General features: G+C 33.9%; 1 protein-coding gene across 2 annotated transcripts in view; it reads left to right on the top strand.

Annotated features, from left to right (window-relative positions):
* Nucleotides 1-20721, top strand: part of CCSER1 (coiled-coil serine rich protein 1) — a 733960-nt gene that overhangs the window by 277353 nt on the left and 435886 nt on the right. For both annotated transcript variants that reach the window (XM_040625038.1, XM_040625036.1), the window contains exon 5: nt 15350-15470. In XM_040625038.1, coding sequence (XP_040480972.1) covers nt 15350-15470 — 121 coding nt within the window. The remainder of the gene's footprint in view (nt 1-15349; nt 15471-20721) is intronic.

The following is a 20721-nucleotide window of genomic DNA, read 5'->3' as shown; positions in this document are numbered from 1 at the left end:
AGTTCAAAAATTAAGGATCAAAAGATGTGAGAGGGAATTTATTGCGATCTTTCTGGAAAGGGAATGGAAGGGAAGAGGAAAGTGAAGGGCAAGGGAAGGGAAAAAAAGAAAAAAGAAAAGAAAAGAAAAGAAAAGAAAAGAAAAGAAAAGAAAAGAAAAAGAAGACAAGAAGAAAAGAAAAAGTTACCGAAAATATTTCCTCTTATTAGAACCTAAGTAGTCCAAGCACTATCTTTCTGACAGTGTTGAAATCAAATAGCAGTGATCCTCCGAAGGAACAGGGTTTTTATCTGTTTTGTTCTCTATTACATCATCAGGGCCTAGAATATGGCTGGACCAAGTATGGACTTAATAAGGTTTTGTTTTTTTTTAAATGAATTGTATTGTTGATTGAGGTAAATTGCATGGGATAAATATACAAAGTGAGTAGTTATTCAGTAACTATTTTAATTTGTATTAGATTATAATTCCATGCTGATTAAAGTCTAAAACTTACATCATTGCCTTGATTCATATTGTATTGCATGTAAAATCGTCACTATTAAGAACAAGCAAATAAATACCTGACAAAGTTCCCAAGGCAAAGCATCTTTGATTGGGCTGATAGAGAAGAAATATGAGATTATCATAAAAGCTGACACATACAGAAATTAGATATTTCTTTGGTCTAATAAATGGCAACATCTATAGGAAAATTATATTCAACATAGTTTTATTTATATCTAATTAATGGAATATTAACAAGTTTTAAAATATTTCTTTTAAAAGATGATAATGTTAATTTATTAGTGATATTATTCTTGCTTCATTGACAAATCCAAGTAGAATATGTTTCTTAACAATTTATAATGTTATCTGGAAACAATGACAGTAAAATGCATTTTGGTTTAACTGCCCTTCCCCTGAGGACATTATCTATTGCCTATATGGAATGCTTTGCAGATTCTTTATATTCTGTATCAAGCATGTTCTTTTTCCTCCTGAGTTTTAGAGTCTAGAATATCAGATTACATAAACAGGCCTTGTTGTGCACATTTTCTTATATGGGATAACAACTGCAATTTCATCTTATTCTTGGAAAATTCATAAAGTGTTGTTCTGAGTGGTAGAGCAGTCTGTATGTGCTCTAGCAAACTTGCTCCAGGGATAGCTCCAGGGCTCTTTCGAAGTTTGAAATGAGAACCCTAAGTGGGAAAGTCAGCACATTTACTAGACTATTTTTTTTCTCTAGATGAATTGAATACACATGTGTGTGTGTCTGTATACATATACAGACACACACACTTTGCTGGTCATGTTTATATTATTTTTTATTTCCATAGTACTGAGCTGTAGACAATTGCTGAATGAGAATTTTAAGTATCAATCCCTTGCAATTGTCATTCATAAATGCCCCCCACACATAACATGTAGGCAAGTCATTGTGGCACTTATGTCAAGAATTCTGTTTTTCTTACATCGTTTAGGTAACAATTTTAATGAAAACCTGTCCAAGAGGCATCAAAATCTATTTTTGCCATCAATTATAAATGCTCTTTGTGAGTGCTTTGTTTGTCTATTGTGGTGTAACAAATTTTCCTAAAATGTAGTGGCTTAGAACGGCAAAACTCATTCATCTTGCATGATTTTTTGTGGGTCAGATGTTGAGACAGGGTGTAACCAGAGAGTTCTCCTTTGCTCCGCGATGTTTAAGGCCTTTGCTGGAATACAAAATGCTTTCACTCAAATCAAGTGGTTGTTAATAGCTGTCGACTGAGGGACTTGATGGGATTGTCAGCCAGGATATCTGTGTGGACTTGGCTTCCTCACAACACGGTGGCTGGGTTCCAGCGGCAAGTGTCCTGAGAGAGCCAGACAGAAGGCATAGAAGGCATAGTGCCTTCTATGACCTAGCCTTGAAAATTACACGGCATCACTTCCACCACATTCTTTTAGGCAAGGCAGTCACAAAAGTCATACAGTTTCAGAGGAAGGTCCCACCACTCAAGTAAAATATCAGAAATAAGCAGGATGGAGTATATATTGGTGTGACCATCTTTGGAAAATACAATCTGCCACAATGGGTGTTAGCAGTCCTGCAAAATTTAACATGGAAAGTTTATTTTTTATTTTTTAAAATATTTTGTTTATTTATTTGTCAGAGAGAGAGAGGGAGAGAGCACAAGCAGGGGGAGTGGCAGGCAGAGGGAGAAGCAGGGTCCCTGCTGAGCAAGGAGCCCAGTGCAGGACCTAATCCCAGGACCCTGGGAACATGACCTGAACCTAAGACAGATGCTTAGCCAACTGAGCCACCCAGGCATCCCATAACATGGAAAGTTTAATGAACAAAATATGTACCTTCTACTTGAATTGCTCAGAAGCAGTGAGCCACAGTGATGATGTCATTCTAATATTACGTCTGGAATATATGCCAGTGATGATAGACTTATGGATCTATAGTGTTACTCTTGTTCCTGTATATAGCCTTCTGTGGAAGCCTAGAAAATACATAACCTAAGGTCCTATATGCCAAATGGTGGCTGTGCACATGAAAAAATCCTGATCACGTTTTTATTTCCTAAGTTAGCAGAAAGCAATAATAGTTGTTTATTACTCTATTCCTCCTGATGTTTTCTCTGTATTATTTATATCTGTGTGTAAAATGTATATACATATGTGATATATGTATTACATATATGACGTATATATGTAATATATAATTTATATGCATATATTTATTATATTATACATTCTAGACCACATTTGGAAGAAGGCAACCAGAATGACAAAGTATAATAAACTTCCCATAACTAGAATTATTGCAGCATGAGCTGAATAGCCGAAGTGGACATCTGTCAGAGATTTTGAAATGGAAGAGGATAGTAGTAGCAATATAGACTCAGTCATTAGGTTGGGGTTCGGACTGAAACTCTATGATCCTTTTAGTTAATTATTTATATTTTTATTTAATTATTAATATTCATGAAAGTAATTCTTTAGCCCTTTTCTTAAACTAGCCATTTATTACTTTGCTCAGGCTGTCATAACAAAGTGCCACAGACTTTATTTTTTCATAGTCTGGAGGCTAGAAGTTTAAGTTCAAGATGTCTGCAGGGTTGATTTCTTCTGAGTTCTCTCTCCTTAGTGTATACACAGAGAGATGTCTTTTCTCTGTGTCTACACAAAATCTTCCCTTAGTTTGTGTCTGTGTCCTAATATTTTTTTTCTTATAAGGACACCAGTCATATTGGATTAGGGCCCACCATGATGACCTCATTTTAACTTAGTTACCTCTTTATGGACCTTATCTCTAAATACAGTCACAGGTAGTAGGGGTTGTTAGGGGTTAGTAAGGTAGGGTTAGGATTTCAATATATGAATTTGGTGGGGAGACAGACTTCAGCCTATAATAGCCATCAGATAATATTTTTTTCTATTTATTAAAATAAATTAACATGTTGCCCATAAATTTCTTACTCTGCAATCAGGAGGGATTTATAAATGCTTGTTTCCCACTCAACATTCAAGATAACCATTGGCTATACATTTGATGTACCAAGGATACATTTTTGACTGCTGCAAACATTCCAGTGTTTGCATTACAGTAATAAAATAGACAGCCTTACAAACTGAATTCACATTGTTTTATTTTTCCCTATCATGGGTCAGGTTTCATTTTATTCTAGAAAATATTTGTGCAATGAAAGATTTGTGAAAAGAAGTATTCAGAAACTAAGGCAAGGAATGAGATTAAATTGGCTAAAAACATACAAATTCAAGGAATAGAATTTTATAATAAACTTATAACTGTCCAAACATGTGTCACAAGATGAAAGGTTACTATCGGTACACAAAAGTACCAGAATTTGAATGGCACGAGATAAGCCTGACTGAATTTAGTATTGTTCTTTACATTTTATAGTTTTGTCCAGCATTTCTAGGATTATAGTTATTGTCATGTTTATTTCTGTGTTTTTTCCTCTAATTAATTTTTACTTAAGGGCATTAACTATTTCTATGCAGTTCCTTCAGATCTTTAAAAAAAGATACCCAAGATGATACCATTTTTACATAATATGGTTGCACAACTTATTTTTTTAATTTAAATTATTATTTAGGGGCACCTGGGTGGCTCAGTCGGTTAAGCTTCTGACTCTTGGTTTCGGCTCAGGTCATGATCCTGGGGTTGTGGGATTGAGTCCCACCTCGGTCTCTGTGCTCAGTGTGGAGTCTTCTTCAGCGTCTCTGTCCCTCTCCCTCTCACCCGCACACACTCTCTCTCTCAAATAAGTAAATACAATCTTTATAAAAATTATTACTTAAATTGCTTCTAATTAATTTGAAGGTCTTGGCTTTGTGCTTTTGCCACTTTTTTCTCATCTATACGTACTTTTACTCTGTTTGCTGTTATTGTAATGTACTGAGAATTGATTTCCATTTTAATAAAGGAAGCAAGTAAATTTAGACTGTGTGTGTTTGAAATAGAAGTGTTCACATTTCTTTTTTTTTTTTAAAGATTTAATTTATTTATTTGACAGACAGAGGGACAGCCAGCGAGAGAGGGAACACAAGCAGGGGGAGTGGGAGAGGAAGACGCAGGCTCATAGCGGAAGAGCCTGATGTGGGGCTCGATCCCAGAACGCTGGGATCACGCCCTGAGCCGAAGGCAGACGCTTAACCGCTGTGCCACCCAGGTGCCCCAAAGTGTTCACATTTCTGAATGCTCTGCACCCTTACTTTGTTCCCTCCTTTCCCGACCCTGCCGCTGCCAGTAACCCGAAGCCCTCACCGTTTCTCACTTCATGTATCTCAGCAGCATCGCCTGTGATCTTGCGGGATCTCGCTCCTGTACTTAAATGCTGCCAGGCTATGTGCAGAAAATATAAAGCTGATCATGTTGCTTCTTGGTTAAATGATAGCAGATCCTCATGAACTTCAGAATTAAATACTAATGTTTTAGTGTTGCTTAGAAGGTACTTAAGGTGTTGATAAAAGCTGTATCTCATTTCTTAACTCCTTGCATCTCCTCTAGGCCCAGCCACACTGAATTATTTGAATTTCTCAAGATATATGACATTTTCTTACATCACATTGCGTTTTAGCACACTCTCTCCTATGCTTGGTTAGCGTCTTTTCTTTTCCTCAATGCCTCCATTCATTTTTCTTCAGTTCTCTCATTTATTAGACAGATTCATGGAATTTCTCCTTTGTGTCTGGAACTGTGCTAAGCAACAGGGAGTGAACAGGAGAGTCGTGGTCCTGCCCTTCCAGTCGTGTTTAGTTTACCTGTCTGACTTCCTTGATAGTACTTTTTATATGGTATTATTTCTTTACTATGCTAAGTTATATTCACACAAATACTTTGTCTTTTATTTTCACCAGTCCAGTATCTATCACAGTACCTGGACATGGTATAGTTGAGTGAATGCTACTAATGGAATCAGTGTGTGTGCCTACTTTTGCTCAATGTGTGTTTATTTATAGTTAGGATGCAACGACTTGTATTTTATCTGCTTATTTTCAGTTCCTCTTTCAATTCTTGACTAATATTACTTCATCAGAAGAGCCTTTTATAAGCACTGGATTAAGGATGTTTATTCAGAAGAAGTATTTAGAGGTTTGCTAAAACTAGTATGTAATACCTAAATGTCATTGTTTACATACACACACACACACATATATATGTATATATTAGTTTCAAGTTTTTATTTAAATTCCAGTTAGTTAACATACACTGTATATTAGTTTCAGGAGTAGAATTTAGTGATTCGTCACTTACTTACATTACCCAGTGCTCATCACAAGTGCGCTCCTTAATACCCATCACCCATTTAGCCCATCCCCCTGCCCACCTCCCTTCCAGCAACTCTCAGATTGTTCTCTATAGTGAAGAGTCTGTTTTATGGTTTGTCTCCCTCTTTTTTCCCTTCCTTATGTTCATTTGATTTGTGTCTTCAATTCCTCATATGAGTGAGGTCATATGGTTCTGTCATTCTCTGACTTATTTTGCTTAGCGTAATACACTCTAGCTCCATCCAGCTGGTTGCAAATGGCAAGATTACTTTCTTAACTATATATATATATATGTGTGTGTATGTATATATGTATGTATATACACATATATACATACACACACATATACATATATATGTATATATATATGTGTATATATGTATATGTGTATATGTGTATGTGTTGTGTATATATATGTATATGTGTGTATATATATGTGTATATGTGTATGTGTGTGTGTGTATATGTATATATGTATGTATCTGATATACCCTGTATGTATACCATATCCTCTTTATCCATTCATCAGTTGAGGACATTTGGGCTCCTTCCATAGTTTGACTATTGTTGATAATGCTGCTATAAATACCGGGATGCATGTGTCCCTTCGAATCAGTATTTTTCTATCTTTTGGGTAAGTACCTAGTAGTGCAGTTGCTGGATCATAAGTAGTTCTATTTTTAACTTTTTGAGGAACCTCCATGCTGTTCTCCAGAGTGGATGCATCAGTTTGCATTCCCACCAACGGTGTAAGAGGATTCTCCTTACCAACAGACTGGTATATTTATCAACCAGAGAAACAGAACTTCACGTGATTGTGGGGACTGACTACGTAAGGAAGGACAGGCTGGAGCTTTGACATGGGAAGAATTTTGTCTTCATTAAGAAGCCTCAGCTACTTTTAAGGGTATTCAACTTATTGAATCAGGCCCACCAAGATTACCTATGACAATTCCCTTACTTCAAGTCAACTGTAATAGGCTGTATTCATATCTACAAAATATGTTCACAACACATTTAGATTAGTGGTTGATTAAGTAACTGGAATCTGATTTATCAAAAATATCAAAACTAGTTATATAAATAATATTAGCTAACATTTTAAAATGTCTTACCATTTCTCCAGCATTATCCTAGGTACTTCCCATGCAGTAATTCATTTAATCCTCGTAACAACCCAAGAAGATATTGTTATGATTCATATTTTACCAATTCAAAAAACTGCAAAGAAAGGTAAATTTGATCTGAGAATCTATTCCATTAGAAGATGCACATTCCACAAAACATGTATTTTTGTCATTTTTATTCACTGATACATCTCAAGCAGCTATAACAGTGCTGAGCAAGAAGAATCAACAGCAATTGATTACAAATAAATTTGAAAAAAATAATACTTTTCTAAACTATATATCTTCCTTCACCTTAGATAAATATATGTATGTACGGGTTTCTTCCTGACACTTGACACTCAGTCTGTGGAGCAATAGGAAAATAGTTGTTGTAAATCATTTTGAAGTACAGAGCTTGGAACTCAAAGCATTTGTATAATGAGTCAAAGCTATCCTGTGTTCTGAGGCAAATTGCCTAATGATTACAGTTTTTCTAGGATAAGTAATTTAGATATAAGAATATTATTGAATAGAAATATAATTAAAAGAGATAAACTTACTTTTCAGAACACTTGATACATTATATTTAGATAAGGATGAACATGAAGTGTTGTCAGTAACATGATGCTTACAGGAAAATTGATTAAATTCTGGTTTTGCTACTTCCAAGCTGCCTCACCTTGAACACTGTAAAATGGGGATAATATAGTACTTACCCCATAGAATTTTCGGGAGAGGTAGGGATGATACTGTAACATGAAACACATAGTTAGTACATAGAATTATGCCTACTACATAATGATATTCAAGCATTTGTTTAGTAAATGTTACCATTTTATGGGCTTAAGCTTTACCGGTGGGTTGTTCTGTAGTAAATACATGGACCCTGGATGTTTGGACAGGAAAGGGGAAGGTGAACACTTTTTCAAGTTAAAAACAAATTCTTTTCTTTTACACCTATAATTTGCTCATTGATAGTAAACTGTTCTGATGAATTGGAGTGGTGACTTCAAATGTAGTTATGCATGAGGCCTATAAGTTAATTATGCTGTAGGCATACTCAGTAATTTTTATGTTCTAATTTTGCATGAAAGAGAAAAATGTGTGTCCTAACAAATCTTTGGCATTTTTGGGAACATTTAAAAAATATGTTGCTTTTCTAGTGCTTTAACATTGATTTTATAAATTGAAAGACCAAACAAAGATAGAAGTTCAGTAATGAAATAATTTTGATATATCAAACTGGAAAAAAAGAGTTATACAATTTCAATATTTAGGTCTTGCATCTCAGTTTATTATGAGTCTGAAAGAAACATTTTGTAGAATACAGCTAAAAATGGAGAATTATTTCATAAAATAGCATATTTTCTGTGGTGTAATAAAAGGTTACATGACAAAGTCAGATTACTCAATTTTAAACCTAGGAATGATTTCCACTCTCCCCCAGGATTTGCAGATTTGTGATGCAGAGGTCCCAGTAGTGTTGATCATTTTGAGTGTTCATATACTTTTAACTACCGAGGAGTAAATGAGAGTAGTGCTTAGTACCAAATCTTAGCATAAGTAATTCTTGTGACTTTCAAACACTCTCTCATTTTAAAACTCCGATTGGTATAACTCATAATCAAATGTCAGTTTCTTATGTCCAGGTCATTGTTTTTGTATTAACTGGTGGTTGCGACAACTGATTTCTTCTTTTAGTTACAGCATTTGTCCACAAGACCCTCTCAGAATGCCCTGATTGGTGACCCTAATCTTCACAAAAAGACTCCATCTCTCTAGAAAGAAATGGAACTTTAATTTTTTAGTCAGCCTGACAGACAATTCCAAGTAACAGGAGCCAATGATGGAATTTTCTGCGATTCATGCGATACAGTTAAAGATTCTTTTCACAGAACAAATTTAGCAGATAAATTTATAGGTTGGTGCCTCAAATTATTATATCCTCTATGGTTGGAAGTAAGAGTGGAAAATGTATAGATTTTCAACTCATGGATGCTGGAAACTTACTTGAAGATGTGATACCTTGACATATCTCATGTTTTTTTAAGGTGTATTATGAAATCATTATCTGCTGTTCCATAAATTTAACCTTTTTTAAAATTTAGAAGTGAATAATATTTTCCATTAAAACTGTCTTTATAAGTACAATTACATAGTATGAGTAATCAAAAATTGGGAGTTTGTTTGTTTCACTCTCTACTTTCTTGTAAAGCCAGTTTTTCCCATTACGAGAGTTCAGCCTGAGTGGTGAATCATTTGCTTTTGGTGCAGTTGGAAAGGACACAAATCATTCTTACGTCAAATCAGGTTCCTACAATTTTATAATATCTAAACTTGCCACAGTGGTTCAATCACTTAGATTAAAAATTAAAGCCCCTGGTAGTATGAAAATGCATTAATTTGAGGGGATCCATGAAATGAGAATCATCCGTTTAAAATTTGAGAACAATTTACTGGATCAGTCACTTACAATACCTTCTGAAAAAGTGATTTTTGTTTTTCCTTTGTGGAAAGGGGAAGCATTCAGAAAATGAAATTAAATTTAATCTGATTAACTCATAAGTATTGTTTGCCTGAAGGAATTTCAAAAAATCCCATTGTTTCGAAGCCAATATCAGTATTCCACACATCTGTTTATCTACTGTGCTTTCATGACTAAATTTTAATGTACGTTTTATCTTTTCTGTTTTTTAAAAAAAGAAAAGTATCACTATAGGAATTTGGGAACTACTAAAAAAAAACATGAAGAAGAAAGTGGAATCGCCTGTTGTCAAATAACCCAAACTTTAATTCCTATAGTAATTTTTATGCATTCACCTTTACTATGATGTAGTATATAAGCAATCTGTGTCAATTATGAGAAAAAGTTGCATTTTTATTTCACAAAGTTCAATATAATTAGCAAACCACATTAAATGATCTTACTTTAATTATTTAAAAAAATTGTCTACTTAATCTTACAAATGTGAACAAATATGAACTGTGCTTTCCCATAAAGAGTGTGTATTGTGTTCTTGTATTTCTAAAATGTTTAAAAATGTATTCATTGCCTTATTAATGAAGTAGTATGGTAGAGAGGTGTATTGGCTAACAGTTATGATTCTTACTTTATTTCCATTAATCTTACAGTGTAATTTCCTTTCAAAGCCTAGCAATAATTTAACATTTGTGTCAGAAATATCTGAAGATTTTGTGACCTAAATAGGAATTTGTAAGGTGTTTTTATCAGGTATATTAAATAAGTGTCATTTTAAAATATAGATTTCCCCGTTTCCCCTGACATCCATGTTCTTCTGTAAAATGTTTTAGGGCAAGAAAACAGTAATGATTTTTCCTTAAAATGAGAAATGTTTAAACCCCACTACCTTTGGAGGTCTTTTTTAAACTTGATATTTCCTTTTAATCTGTATCATCAGGTTTATTTTAATGGCAAATATAATGTTTCCTCCTTTAGTTATATTCATGTCATTCTTCAAAATTAATTTATGCATTTGTGGCATGGTAAAATATGAAAATAATATCCAACAACTTATGTACCAAATAAATTTTTATACAGAGTAGTTCACATCATGATCATGACCATTGTGATATGTTTCTGATTTACGTTTTAGTACGGACCATAATTTTGAAGAATACCATTTGCATTGTTCAGAATATAATGATCACATAAATATCCGTTACTCTATCGATTTTCAGAAATTGTTTGTCTTCTCAGTGACTTATTGCTAAGGTTTCTTTTATTTTTTTTTCCTTTCTACCTCAGAATGAAGGATAACCAAGACATATTCATTGTTTTGAAAAATGTGTACCTTCCTTTTATTATTCCGTTCACTTTTTTTAGACCTTAGCAGATTTAAAAAAAATATGTTGAAAAATAATTGACATACAATATTATATTAGTTTCAGACATGTAACATAATGATTCAGCAATTCTATACATTATTCAGTGCTCATCTTGCATTATCCATACAACATCCTTCACCATATAACTTTATCACAATATTATTAACTGTATTCCCTCTGCTGTACTTTTCATCTCCACAACTTATTTATTTCGTAATTGGAAGTGTGTACCTCTTAATCCCCTTCATTTATTTTGCCCCATCCCCCACCCACCTCCCCTCTGGCAACCACCAGTTTGTTCTCTTTATTTATGAGTCTGTTTTGCTTTTTGTTTTTTCTTTTGTTTTTGCTTGTTTGGTTATGTGTTTTGTTTTTTAGATTCCAGATATAAGTGAAATCATATGGTATTTATCTTTTTCTATCTGACTTATTTCATTCAGCATAACATCCTCTAGTTCTACTGTGTTGTCTCACATGCAAAATCTCTTTTTTTATTGCTGAGTAATATACCAGTGTGTGTGTGTGTGTGTGTGTGCGTGTGTGTATTTCACATCTTTTTTTATCCATTTATCTACTGATTGATACTTGAGTTGATTACATATCTTGACTATCATAAATAGTGTTGCAGGGGCAATTGGCAGGCTCAGTCGGTTAAGCGTCTGACTCGATTTTGGCTCAGGTCATGATCTCAGGATCATGAGATCTAGTCCCGCTTTGGGCTCCCTGCTCAGCTGGGAGTCTGCTTGGGATTCTTTCTCTTCCTCTCCCCACTGCCCCTCCCTGCACTTGTGTGCTCTGTCTCTAAAATAAATAAATATTTTTAAAAATAAATAATGCTGCAAAGGTGTGTGTATATCTTTTTGAATTCTTGCTTTTGCTTTCTTTGGATAAATACCCAGTACTAGAATTATTGGATCATATAGTATTTCAATTTTGATTTTTTTTCAGAAATCTCCATACTGTTTTCCATAGTGGTTGCACCAGTTTGTTTCCACCAATGGTGCATGAGGGTTCCCTTTTCTCCACATTCTCACCAACAGTTGTTATTTCTTATCTTTTTAATAGTAGCCATTCTGACTGCTCTGAGGTGATATCCCTGATGATTAGTGATGTTGAACATCATTTCATGTGTCTGTTGGCCATCTGGTATGTCTTTGGAAAAGTGTCTGTTTAGGTCCTCTGCCCATTTTTTATTTGGATTTTTTTTTTTTTTTTTTTTTTTTTTTTTTTGGTGTTTTTGCAAGTATCTTCTCCATTCACTTTTTTTGAAGTTATAATTTCTCTATTACTTATTGGCCTACCTTACATTTATTACACTAATTCTTGTATTTTGTGGTAAATGAAATATAAAGATATTAAAACTTGAGTGTAATTTAATTTCAGCTTAACATAAGAGCTCTGTCATTTACATGAAATGCCTAACCATGTGTCTTTAGATCATTGTATTATCACTTTCTTTATATAATAATTAATGAGGCTTATTTTTTATTGACTTAGTTATTGTTTTTTAACTTCAGTATCTTTGAGAGAAATGTCACTTGTTCCAGTCTCTCGCTAATAAAAACTGTGCATTGATACTAATATTACCTTGAGTAAAAAAATGTTCCCTATTTTTGAAAATTTTTCCTTGTTCACCTACAGCCCTTTTTCTACTCACTTCTCTCTTTTCCTTTTTAAAGATAACTTAACTTCTATTTTCCCTCATAGAGATTTAGATAAATGTTTTCGCTTAATCTGGTAAGAAGCTTACTGCTCTAACACTTGAGAAATATTTCTAAAAGAAGGAATTGAAGCTTTACTAAAAACTTGGGAGGGGGCTATTTCTTTCTTGCCCACAGTAGAATCCTACCATTAAGCATACTTCTTGGACCATACCAGTTAGTTCACTAAATACTTGTTGTATATGTGAGTGGTATCCCAGAGGAATGAAACGATAATATTATTCTTAGTCTTTTTCTTCACTAGCATCATTTAAGGCAACAGTGGAAATTTAAAATGTAATAGAGCTTTTTTCTCCCAGCTATGATGGAATTGTTTGATGTAGACTCAAAGTTCATGCCAAGAATAAGTAGAGAAATCTAAACTTAAAAAGAAAGAAGAAACAAGAATCTATTTGACAGCATTGGAGAAACAAAGAAGAAACCAGCCCCTCACCTTTGACACATACTAGACACTAATGTTTGTCTCTTGAGTGCCACATGATTGCTTTAAATACAGCTCTGCTTTTAGTGGTCATCTGTTTTATATCTCAGACTCCAGCACTGAGCAGATTAGTAATTCAGCAAATATCTTTAGGGTAGACATGAGGAACCTTAAGATCTTTTCTTATGTATCTTTCACTTTGAGATCATAGTCCCACACTTCAGTCCCACATGATTTGCATGACCTTAATTGTATTTTTGCCTTCTCTTTTATTAATGTGGCTACCATCTTTAGTATTTGCCTCTCTCTGTATTGGGGAGGGGGTTAACTTGTTGTTCACTTCTTAGCTCTCCAAATGAGTACTTAGATCAGCAATTATTGACCTTTCATTTATAATCAATTCATATATCACTTACATCACTAGCAGTTTTCATTTCTTTGCTACATTTTCATTTCCACATTACATTTCATTTCAAATTCCTTCCTTAGAGTATCTATTTTTGTAAAGTTTTACATGAGTTTATCACTATGAGAGAAAGAAGCAATGTGACTACATACTTTGAGGTCTGTGCTTAATCTGAGTAGCAGACGCATGGTGACCAGTCACTGATAGACTTTGAAATAAGGAATGTGTCTGTGTCACTAATCATGATCCACACTTCTTATCTGTGTAGTGATCTGTGGATTGAAGAGCTACTAGAGAGGTTTGTAATTTAAACAATTACATGTAGTAGATGTACCATGTGAACTGAAATGTAAATCATATTTTTGGGAGTTCCTTGTATTATTGAACTTAACCATGTAACTAAAATTTGTGCTTATCAGAATCATGTAAAACAAGAATTTACAGTTACTTTATTAGTTATCAGTAAAATATAAATTAAAGCCACAATTTGATAGCTGTGGTAGGCAGAATCCCAAGCAGACACATGCATCTAACCCTTGTATACTTTTTTCCCCTGGAAAGATAGGACGTCGCTACTGTAAATAATGTTCTGTGGCAAAAGGGACTTTGCAGATATAAGTTAATATTACTAATCATTTGACTTTGAGCTAAACAAAAAGGAGATTATCTGTATGGGCTTAATCTAATCTCACGAACCCTTTAAAAGCAGGGAATTTCAGCCCCAGTTGTTAGCAGCATAATTAGTCAGAGTATGAGAGAAATTTGAAGCATGGGAGGGTTTCGATGTGAAGGATCTTCTTCATTGCTGAGATAGACAGGCCACTGGCCACTGACCTGTGAGAAGCTTCTAGTAGCTGAGAGTGGTCACTGCAGCAGCCAGCAAGGAAAAGGAGACCTGAATCCTACTACTCCAAGAAGCTAAATTCTGCTAACAACCTCAGTGAGCTTAAAAGTAGATTCTTCCCTCAGAGACTCTAGAAAAGAGCATGGCCTGGCTGCGAACCTGACATTGACCTTGTAAGACCCTAATCAGAGAACTAAACTGAGCTCACTAGACTTCTTACCTACAGAACTATGAGATAATAATTTGGCTGTTGTTTATGCTGCTAAGTTTATGTTAATTTGTCATGCAGCAATAAAAAATTCATATAATAGTAAAATTTCAAAAACTGGCCAAACTAAATTTTGATACAGGTGTGGAACCACTGACACTCTTTTGGGGAATGCAAATTAATGCAATCAGCTCAGAAAACTCTTTAGCAATATGTAGTAAAGTTGAAGGTGAAATATATGAACATATCCTAAGAACAATTCCTAGATTTTTTCCATAGAGATTTATTTGTGCACCAAAAGAAAAAAATGTACATGTGTGTTTATAGACATTTCAAAATAGCCTCAGACCAGAGCAGTCTAAATACCCATCACCACTAAAATGTGTGAATATATTGTGGTGTATTCATACAATGGACTGCTACACAGCTCTGGGAATGAACAGAGTACTGCTGCACATGAGTGAGTCTTACAAATGTATATTTAATGAAATCAGCTGCACATAAATAATGCACACACGTAAGAGTATGATTTTCTTCATACAAAGGTTAGAAATAGGCCAACCCAATCTATGGTTATTTAAGTAATAATAATGGTTAAGTTTGGAGGTTGCAACAGTGATTGCGAAGGGGTACCACAGGGAATTTAGGGTGCTGGTAATGCTTATTGATCATAATGCTGATTAAGCGGATATGTTCATTTTGCAAAGATTCATTTAACTATATATGATTTACGCACTTCTTATTCTTCAATGAAAAGCTTTTTTTAAATGAAGGACTATAAAGTATTGGCAACACCTTTTCCACTGTGTGGCTTAAAAAAAGAAAAATTGCCTAAGGTCATTCAGCTACTGAGTGGAAAGACAGAGTGGAAAATGATAATTAAGGATAATTTAATGATAATTAATGTTGTAGTTGAATTATCTCTTTCGTTTGACTGGAAATAAAAAAAGAGAAAAAGGGAAAGTGAGACTAGTCAATAAATAATTTTGACATGTTACAATTAATTTTTTTTAATAAAACAGTTTGCCGGGAGGATTCATACCACTCCGTGGTCTCATGTGCTGCTGTGGTTCTCACTCCTGTGGAACCAACGCTAGAAATGAAGAAAAGAGAAGAACTAAAATGTCCTGAACCTTCCAAACAGTAAGTTATTTGCTTTATTTTTCAGAACATTGTAAAACTAATTAGATAACTGATCAGAATTAGATTGCTCAGAAATTATGAGTTATAAGGAATGTGAATACTAGTATATTGAAGGGACAGAAATAATTTTATATGATATTTTGAAAATCAATCGATCCTTTACTGTCTCGATGAATAACTTCTGCATCTTCTGCCTTCATGTGTTTGAACTATATAGCATTCAAGACTCATTCTGTTACCTTATATTAGGGACATGAAGCACTTTATTTCTTTAATACTGTGATTGTGGGTGCACTGTTTTTGGATGGCTTATTTTATAGTCGTAGGCTTTAATCATCTAAAATGTGATCAGTTTTTAATATAAGCTTCTTAGCTGAAAGTTGGCTTGCATTTTATAAGGAATGAAAGTTATTTGTAACTATTTTAAATACATTACTCTAAAACTTGACAGTATTTAATGTTTCTTTATTTTTGCTATTTAAAAAGATCAAGTTTCACTTAAATTTAGATTTGATCTTATATTGAATAAATGATAGATTTTTTTTCTTATAAAGAAATTCATGCTAACAAATGTAAGCTACATGAACCTGAAATATCAGATAAATTAGGATATTTCTGGGTATGCATTATATAAATGCAAAAGGAAAGTTTTCTGATATTTTCCAGTGAAACTAGTGCCATTTCCACTTTAAGGTCTCAGATTAGAGACTAAGTGGTGTATGGTGTTGCCAGTGATTGCTGGCCGACCACCATCTGAGCCAGGTGGTAGTTACTTTGAAACACCAACTATTTTTCCGCATCGGTTTACACTGTATCATACTTGGTTGTTTACGATGTATTTCTACTGGATAAGCTCCTGAGGACATAGTTTCCTGGAATGTGATAGTGCCTGATGCTCTTCGTGAAATCAATTAGAAAATCTCTTAATGTTACATTCAATAATGTTGAATTCAAATGGAGCAATGCATATATTTGATAGCATGAAGATAGTCAGTATTAGTATTCTCATTATAGAGAAAAGAAATACTAACCAATTCAGAAAGTAATCATTGTAATTCAGTTTTAATACAATTTAAAAAGTGAAAACAATTTAGCTGCTCTTAATATAGTCTAATTTTTAGGTTCCAATTTTTTTGTCTAATAGGAGGAAAATTACATCTCATATATGCCAATTGAATTATATTAGAAAACTCAAATTCATTTTCTGCAATACATGTATGAGTTTACATAAGTTACCTATATATTTATAAATAGGATCTTAAATTCTTTTAATTATCTTTTAGTGATTCTGCTTAAAACTGGGAACGTTGTTTTCACAAAATACCTTTTTTCAGTCCTTAGCTACTTCATAAATATTCATTCTTCCTTATTCTAAGAGGTATGTTAAAGCAGACTATTAACTGGCTGAACTTTTTTTTCTGTTATCCTACATATAGTCTGATACTCCTCTGTATTCTCTGAATTCTCTGAATCTACTTCTTATTAAACATTCTCCTTTAACAATATCATTCATTCATTCATTCATTCATAGAGGTTTTGCTATTGTTTTTGTTTTTCTGAGTCAGAGAGACCTTGGTTAAAATCCTGATACTATATATATGAGATAGAGATTACATACGCCCTTCATAAATCACACTGCTATTTTGAGAATTAATTGATATGAATATATGGCAAGAATGCAATATAAATGCAGAGGCATAGTGATTAATTCAAAACTCTCATTTGCTGATGAGGGAAGTCACAATGTAAATTGGTTTCAGAAAAATCATGGTAGTGGTTTTTATTGGTTCATGTAATTAAAAGGTATAGAGATAGAAATTTCCTCAAGTATGGTTGGGTCTAGTACTCAAATGGTGTCATGGAGGCTCATTCTTTCTATCTGCCTCTCTTTACTCTGCTTTCCTCTCTGTAGTTTTCATTTTCAAGGAGGGTCCTCTAAAGGTGATGTTACTACCTTCTGTAGCTCCTGGGACAGATTTTTACTTTTTCAATAAATCCAGTGGATTTTTTTTTTTTCCAAGATTTTATTTGTTTGACAGAGAGAGACACAGCCAGAGAGGGAACACAAGCAGGGGGAGCGGGAGGGGAAGAAGCAGGCTTCCCGCTGAGCAGAGAGCCCAATGCGGGGCTTGATCCCAGGACCCTGGGATCATGACCTGAGCCGAAAGCAGACGCTTAACGACTGAGCCACCCAGGCGCCCCTAAATCCAGTGGATTTAATCAAAATCGAAACAAAACAAAACCGAGATCTGAATGTCCCTGCCTTTGACTAGCTTAGCTTATTTGACACGACTTTGGTGAAGCAATTGCTGTGTGTCTGGGAATATTTGAAGATATGATTGACTAGAACCAGGTTAGTTCTTCACACAGCGGAGTGTGAAGGTGAGAGGGGAGGGGTGATTCCGTGCTTGACACATGGCTGATGTTGATAAAAGAAGGCAGGGGTAGATGCTAAGAAGTCAGAACAACAGATGGTCAACATAGGTAGTGATATTATCACCATTAGTTTTAAAAGTCAGAATTCTTTATTATATTCAAACAATACACATTGAAATACCACATTATAATTATGCATATCTTTATTTCTTGTTTCAAATGTTTTTCACTTAATTTTATTTCATATTATCTGATCTAGCTGTGCTATTGAGAGGTAGTATAACTTGGTGGTTAGGAATTCAGGCCTTGGGCAGGTTTGTTTTTGAAACTTTCTTGACCTTGACCACACTTTGTTTCTTTTCAACGTGGAAGTTACTTTATCTACCTTATAGTGAAATGCCTGAAACACAATAGAAAGGAAATAATATTTAAAAAGTTTATACTTTTTTACAACAAATATATTTGGGAAATAACCATATCACATTTTTATTAATGAAGTTACCAAAGCCCTGTATGGTATTAGTTTTGTGTTTTTGGATTTCCCGTTAGGCAATATAATAATCTGCCAGTATAATACTGAGATAGTAGAATGTTGTAAGTTGAAACATTGTCTTTAGATACCTAGTATTTTCTTTAAATTCAAGATGGAATTATTTCTTTAAGTAAATTTTCTCCTCTAATTATACAGGCTTCACATTATAATTTCATAAACCATTGCGTCTTTGAAACATAGGACTCAGTAGAGTCATGTAATTCAGAACTCAGCAAATCTCTTGCTAAGAACTGCAATAATTTTCTCAGTAAATGGGCTTCAAAATACATAAGATTGTACAGGAGACATAATATATATGACAACGTGTTTTTGAGGTTGGTGTAATCCAGGTGAAGAGGTAAAACATACCTGAAAAGATAAAACTCAGTATAAAAGGAGCAGTTGCTATTTATCAGTGTAAGATAGAGATTTTGGTTAGGTATATGATTGTCTAAAGTTAGGCCAGGCTTATTGATTTAACAGTAGAAACATATGAAAATTAAGCCAAAATATTGGTCATAGTGTATTGACATGTTACTTCAGAATGTAAGAAACATTTTATGACTGGAATATTTATATTTTAAAAAATTGTTATGTATTTATCAGTTCTTAGACACATTCAACAAGGGAAAAAATAAGAATTAGGAATTTCTGTTAGGGATAAAGTATATATCTGTCAGCATAGCAAGTGATAGGGAGAAAATATCTAATCTTTTAGGAAGGAAAGCTACATTCTGAGCTCCATGGTGGGAAAGAATCAGAGCTTTTCTTTTATTGATATATCCAAAGTTCATCTTTATTTGGAAGGTAAAGATGTAGATTTTGTTTTTTAGCTTAATCTGATAGGTAGCTACATACCGTGGAAAGAACAACTTTGCTAGAAAAATAGAAAAATCTATATGATCCAAAAAGAGTCTATACAATTTTCAGATAATTTGATCATAAACATAGAATGTTGAGGTCAAAGCTTTGAGTGTGAAGCTTTATAAATAAAATGGTAATACTAATGGTATATCCACATATCTAGCCACTCAGAATGTTACTCAAACCTATATATTTCTCAAATCACAGTTATATACAAATGAGCACTTCATGAGCGGTATATAAAATTCAAACTCTGAAGAGGATAAAAGAGTGCTGCTTCTATGAAAGGTTATGCATTTTATTTTGTGCTTTCATTAGAAATGTGTTTGTTGGAATTCATGTACTTTGTACATACTGTGGCTCAATATCTGAAGTGAAGGGATTTTATGGCCATTGTAAATTTAGAAATAAATAGGTAAAAGCAAGAGAGAAATAATTCTGTTGTTTTTTGTTCATTTCCGTGTTTTTGTTTATTTTATATAGAGAAATCTAAACTTCCTAAGATATTTGATTTATTGTTTCAATTTGTGAAAATGAGGCAGTATGTAAGCATGTTGTCATTCACTCAAAGTTTTAAGGCCTCCTGGTAAAAATGCTTCATGGCATTGATGTGAAGAAGGTTCTTTGAGCTACTTCTGAAAGGGCATGGATGCTATCATTTAGTACAGAATGTCTTATTTTTTAAGAATGGCTAAAACGAACCTATTTTATTCTTAGAGAATACTTGACACAAATTTAAAGTTCTGCCAGCTCTTCTTATTTAGTTTTATCTGAATGAATAATGTATATATGTTAAATTTGGGAAAATTTAAGTACTCTTTAATGTCATCTATAAAGTTATTACACAAACTCTGTAGTTATGCTAGAGACACATCAAAGAATCTGATTATTGGATAATCCCCAACTTTCTTTTACAGATTTCAGGGGGATGTATTTATTTATGCTTTCAGGTAGACATTTATTCATTAATTTAATCTATCAAAAACAGGTAATTCTTGAGTATTTGCTTTGATCTTCACACTGTGCTCAGGGCTGGGGTTTTTAAGTTGAAAACAGGTGCTGTCTTTCAAGAAAACTTAAGTGTAGTCAGGGAGACACATGTTAATTGATTAATTACAACAAGAAATGTGAGATTGTGGATATGACAATGGCTGTAATGTGGAGGTATATCACGTAATGAGGGCTTATAGTAAGGAGCTTTAACTTAGCCAAGAAGGTCAGGGAAAACTTCCCTGAGGAAGTGACACAAGCTGAGATCTGAAGGATATTAGTTTAGTAAGTGAAAAAGCAAACGGGGACTTCACCAGAAGAGGAAAAAGCTTGTTCAAACACTCCCTGATGTCTGGGAGCAGGGAAAAATTGAAAGAAGACTGGTGGGAATAAAAGCAAGCTAAAAACATGTTTTTTTAGCAGAGCCCAGGTGACATGTGGGGACAGTGGTGTGATAGAGCCAGCTTGGGAGGCAAGTTTGTAACTCTT

The sequence above is a fragment of the Ursus maritimus genome, unplaced genomic scaffold (assembly GCF_017311325.1).
Source record: "Ursus maritimus isolate PB19 unplaced genomic scaffold, ASM1731132v1 scaffold_8, whole genome shotgun sequence".
Lineage (NCBI taxonomy): Eukaryota > Metazoa > Chordata > Mammalia > Carnivora > Ursidae > Ursus > Ursus maritimus.
This window is presented reverse-complemented; position numbering and strand designations above follow the sequence as displayed.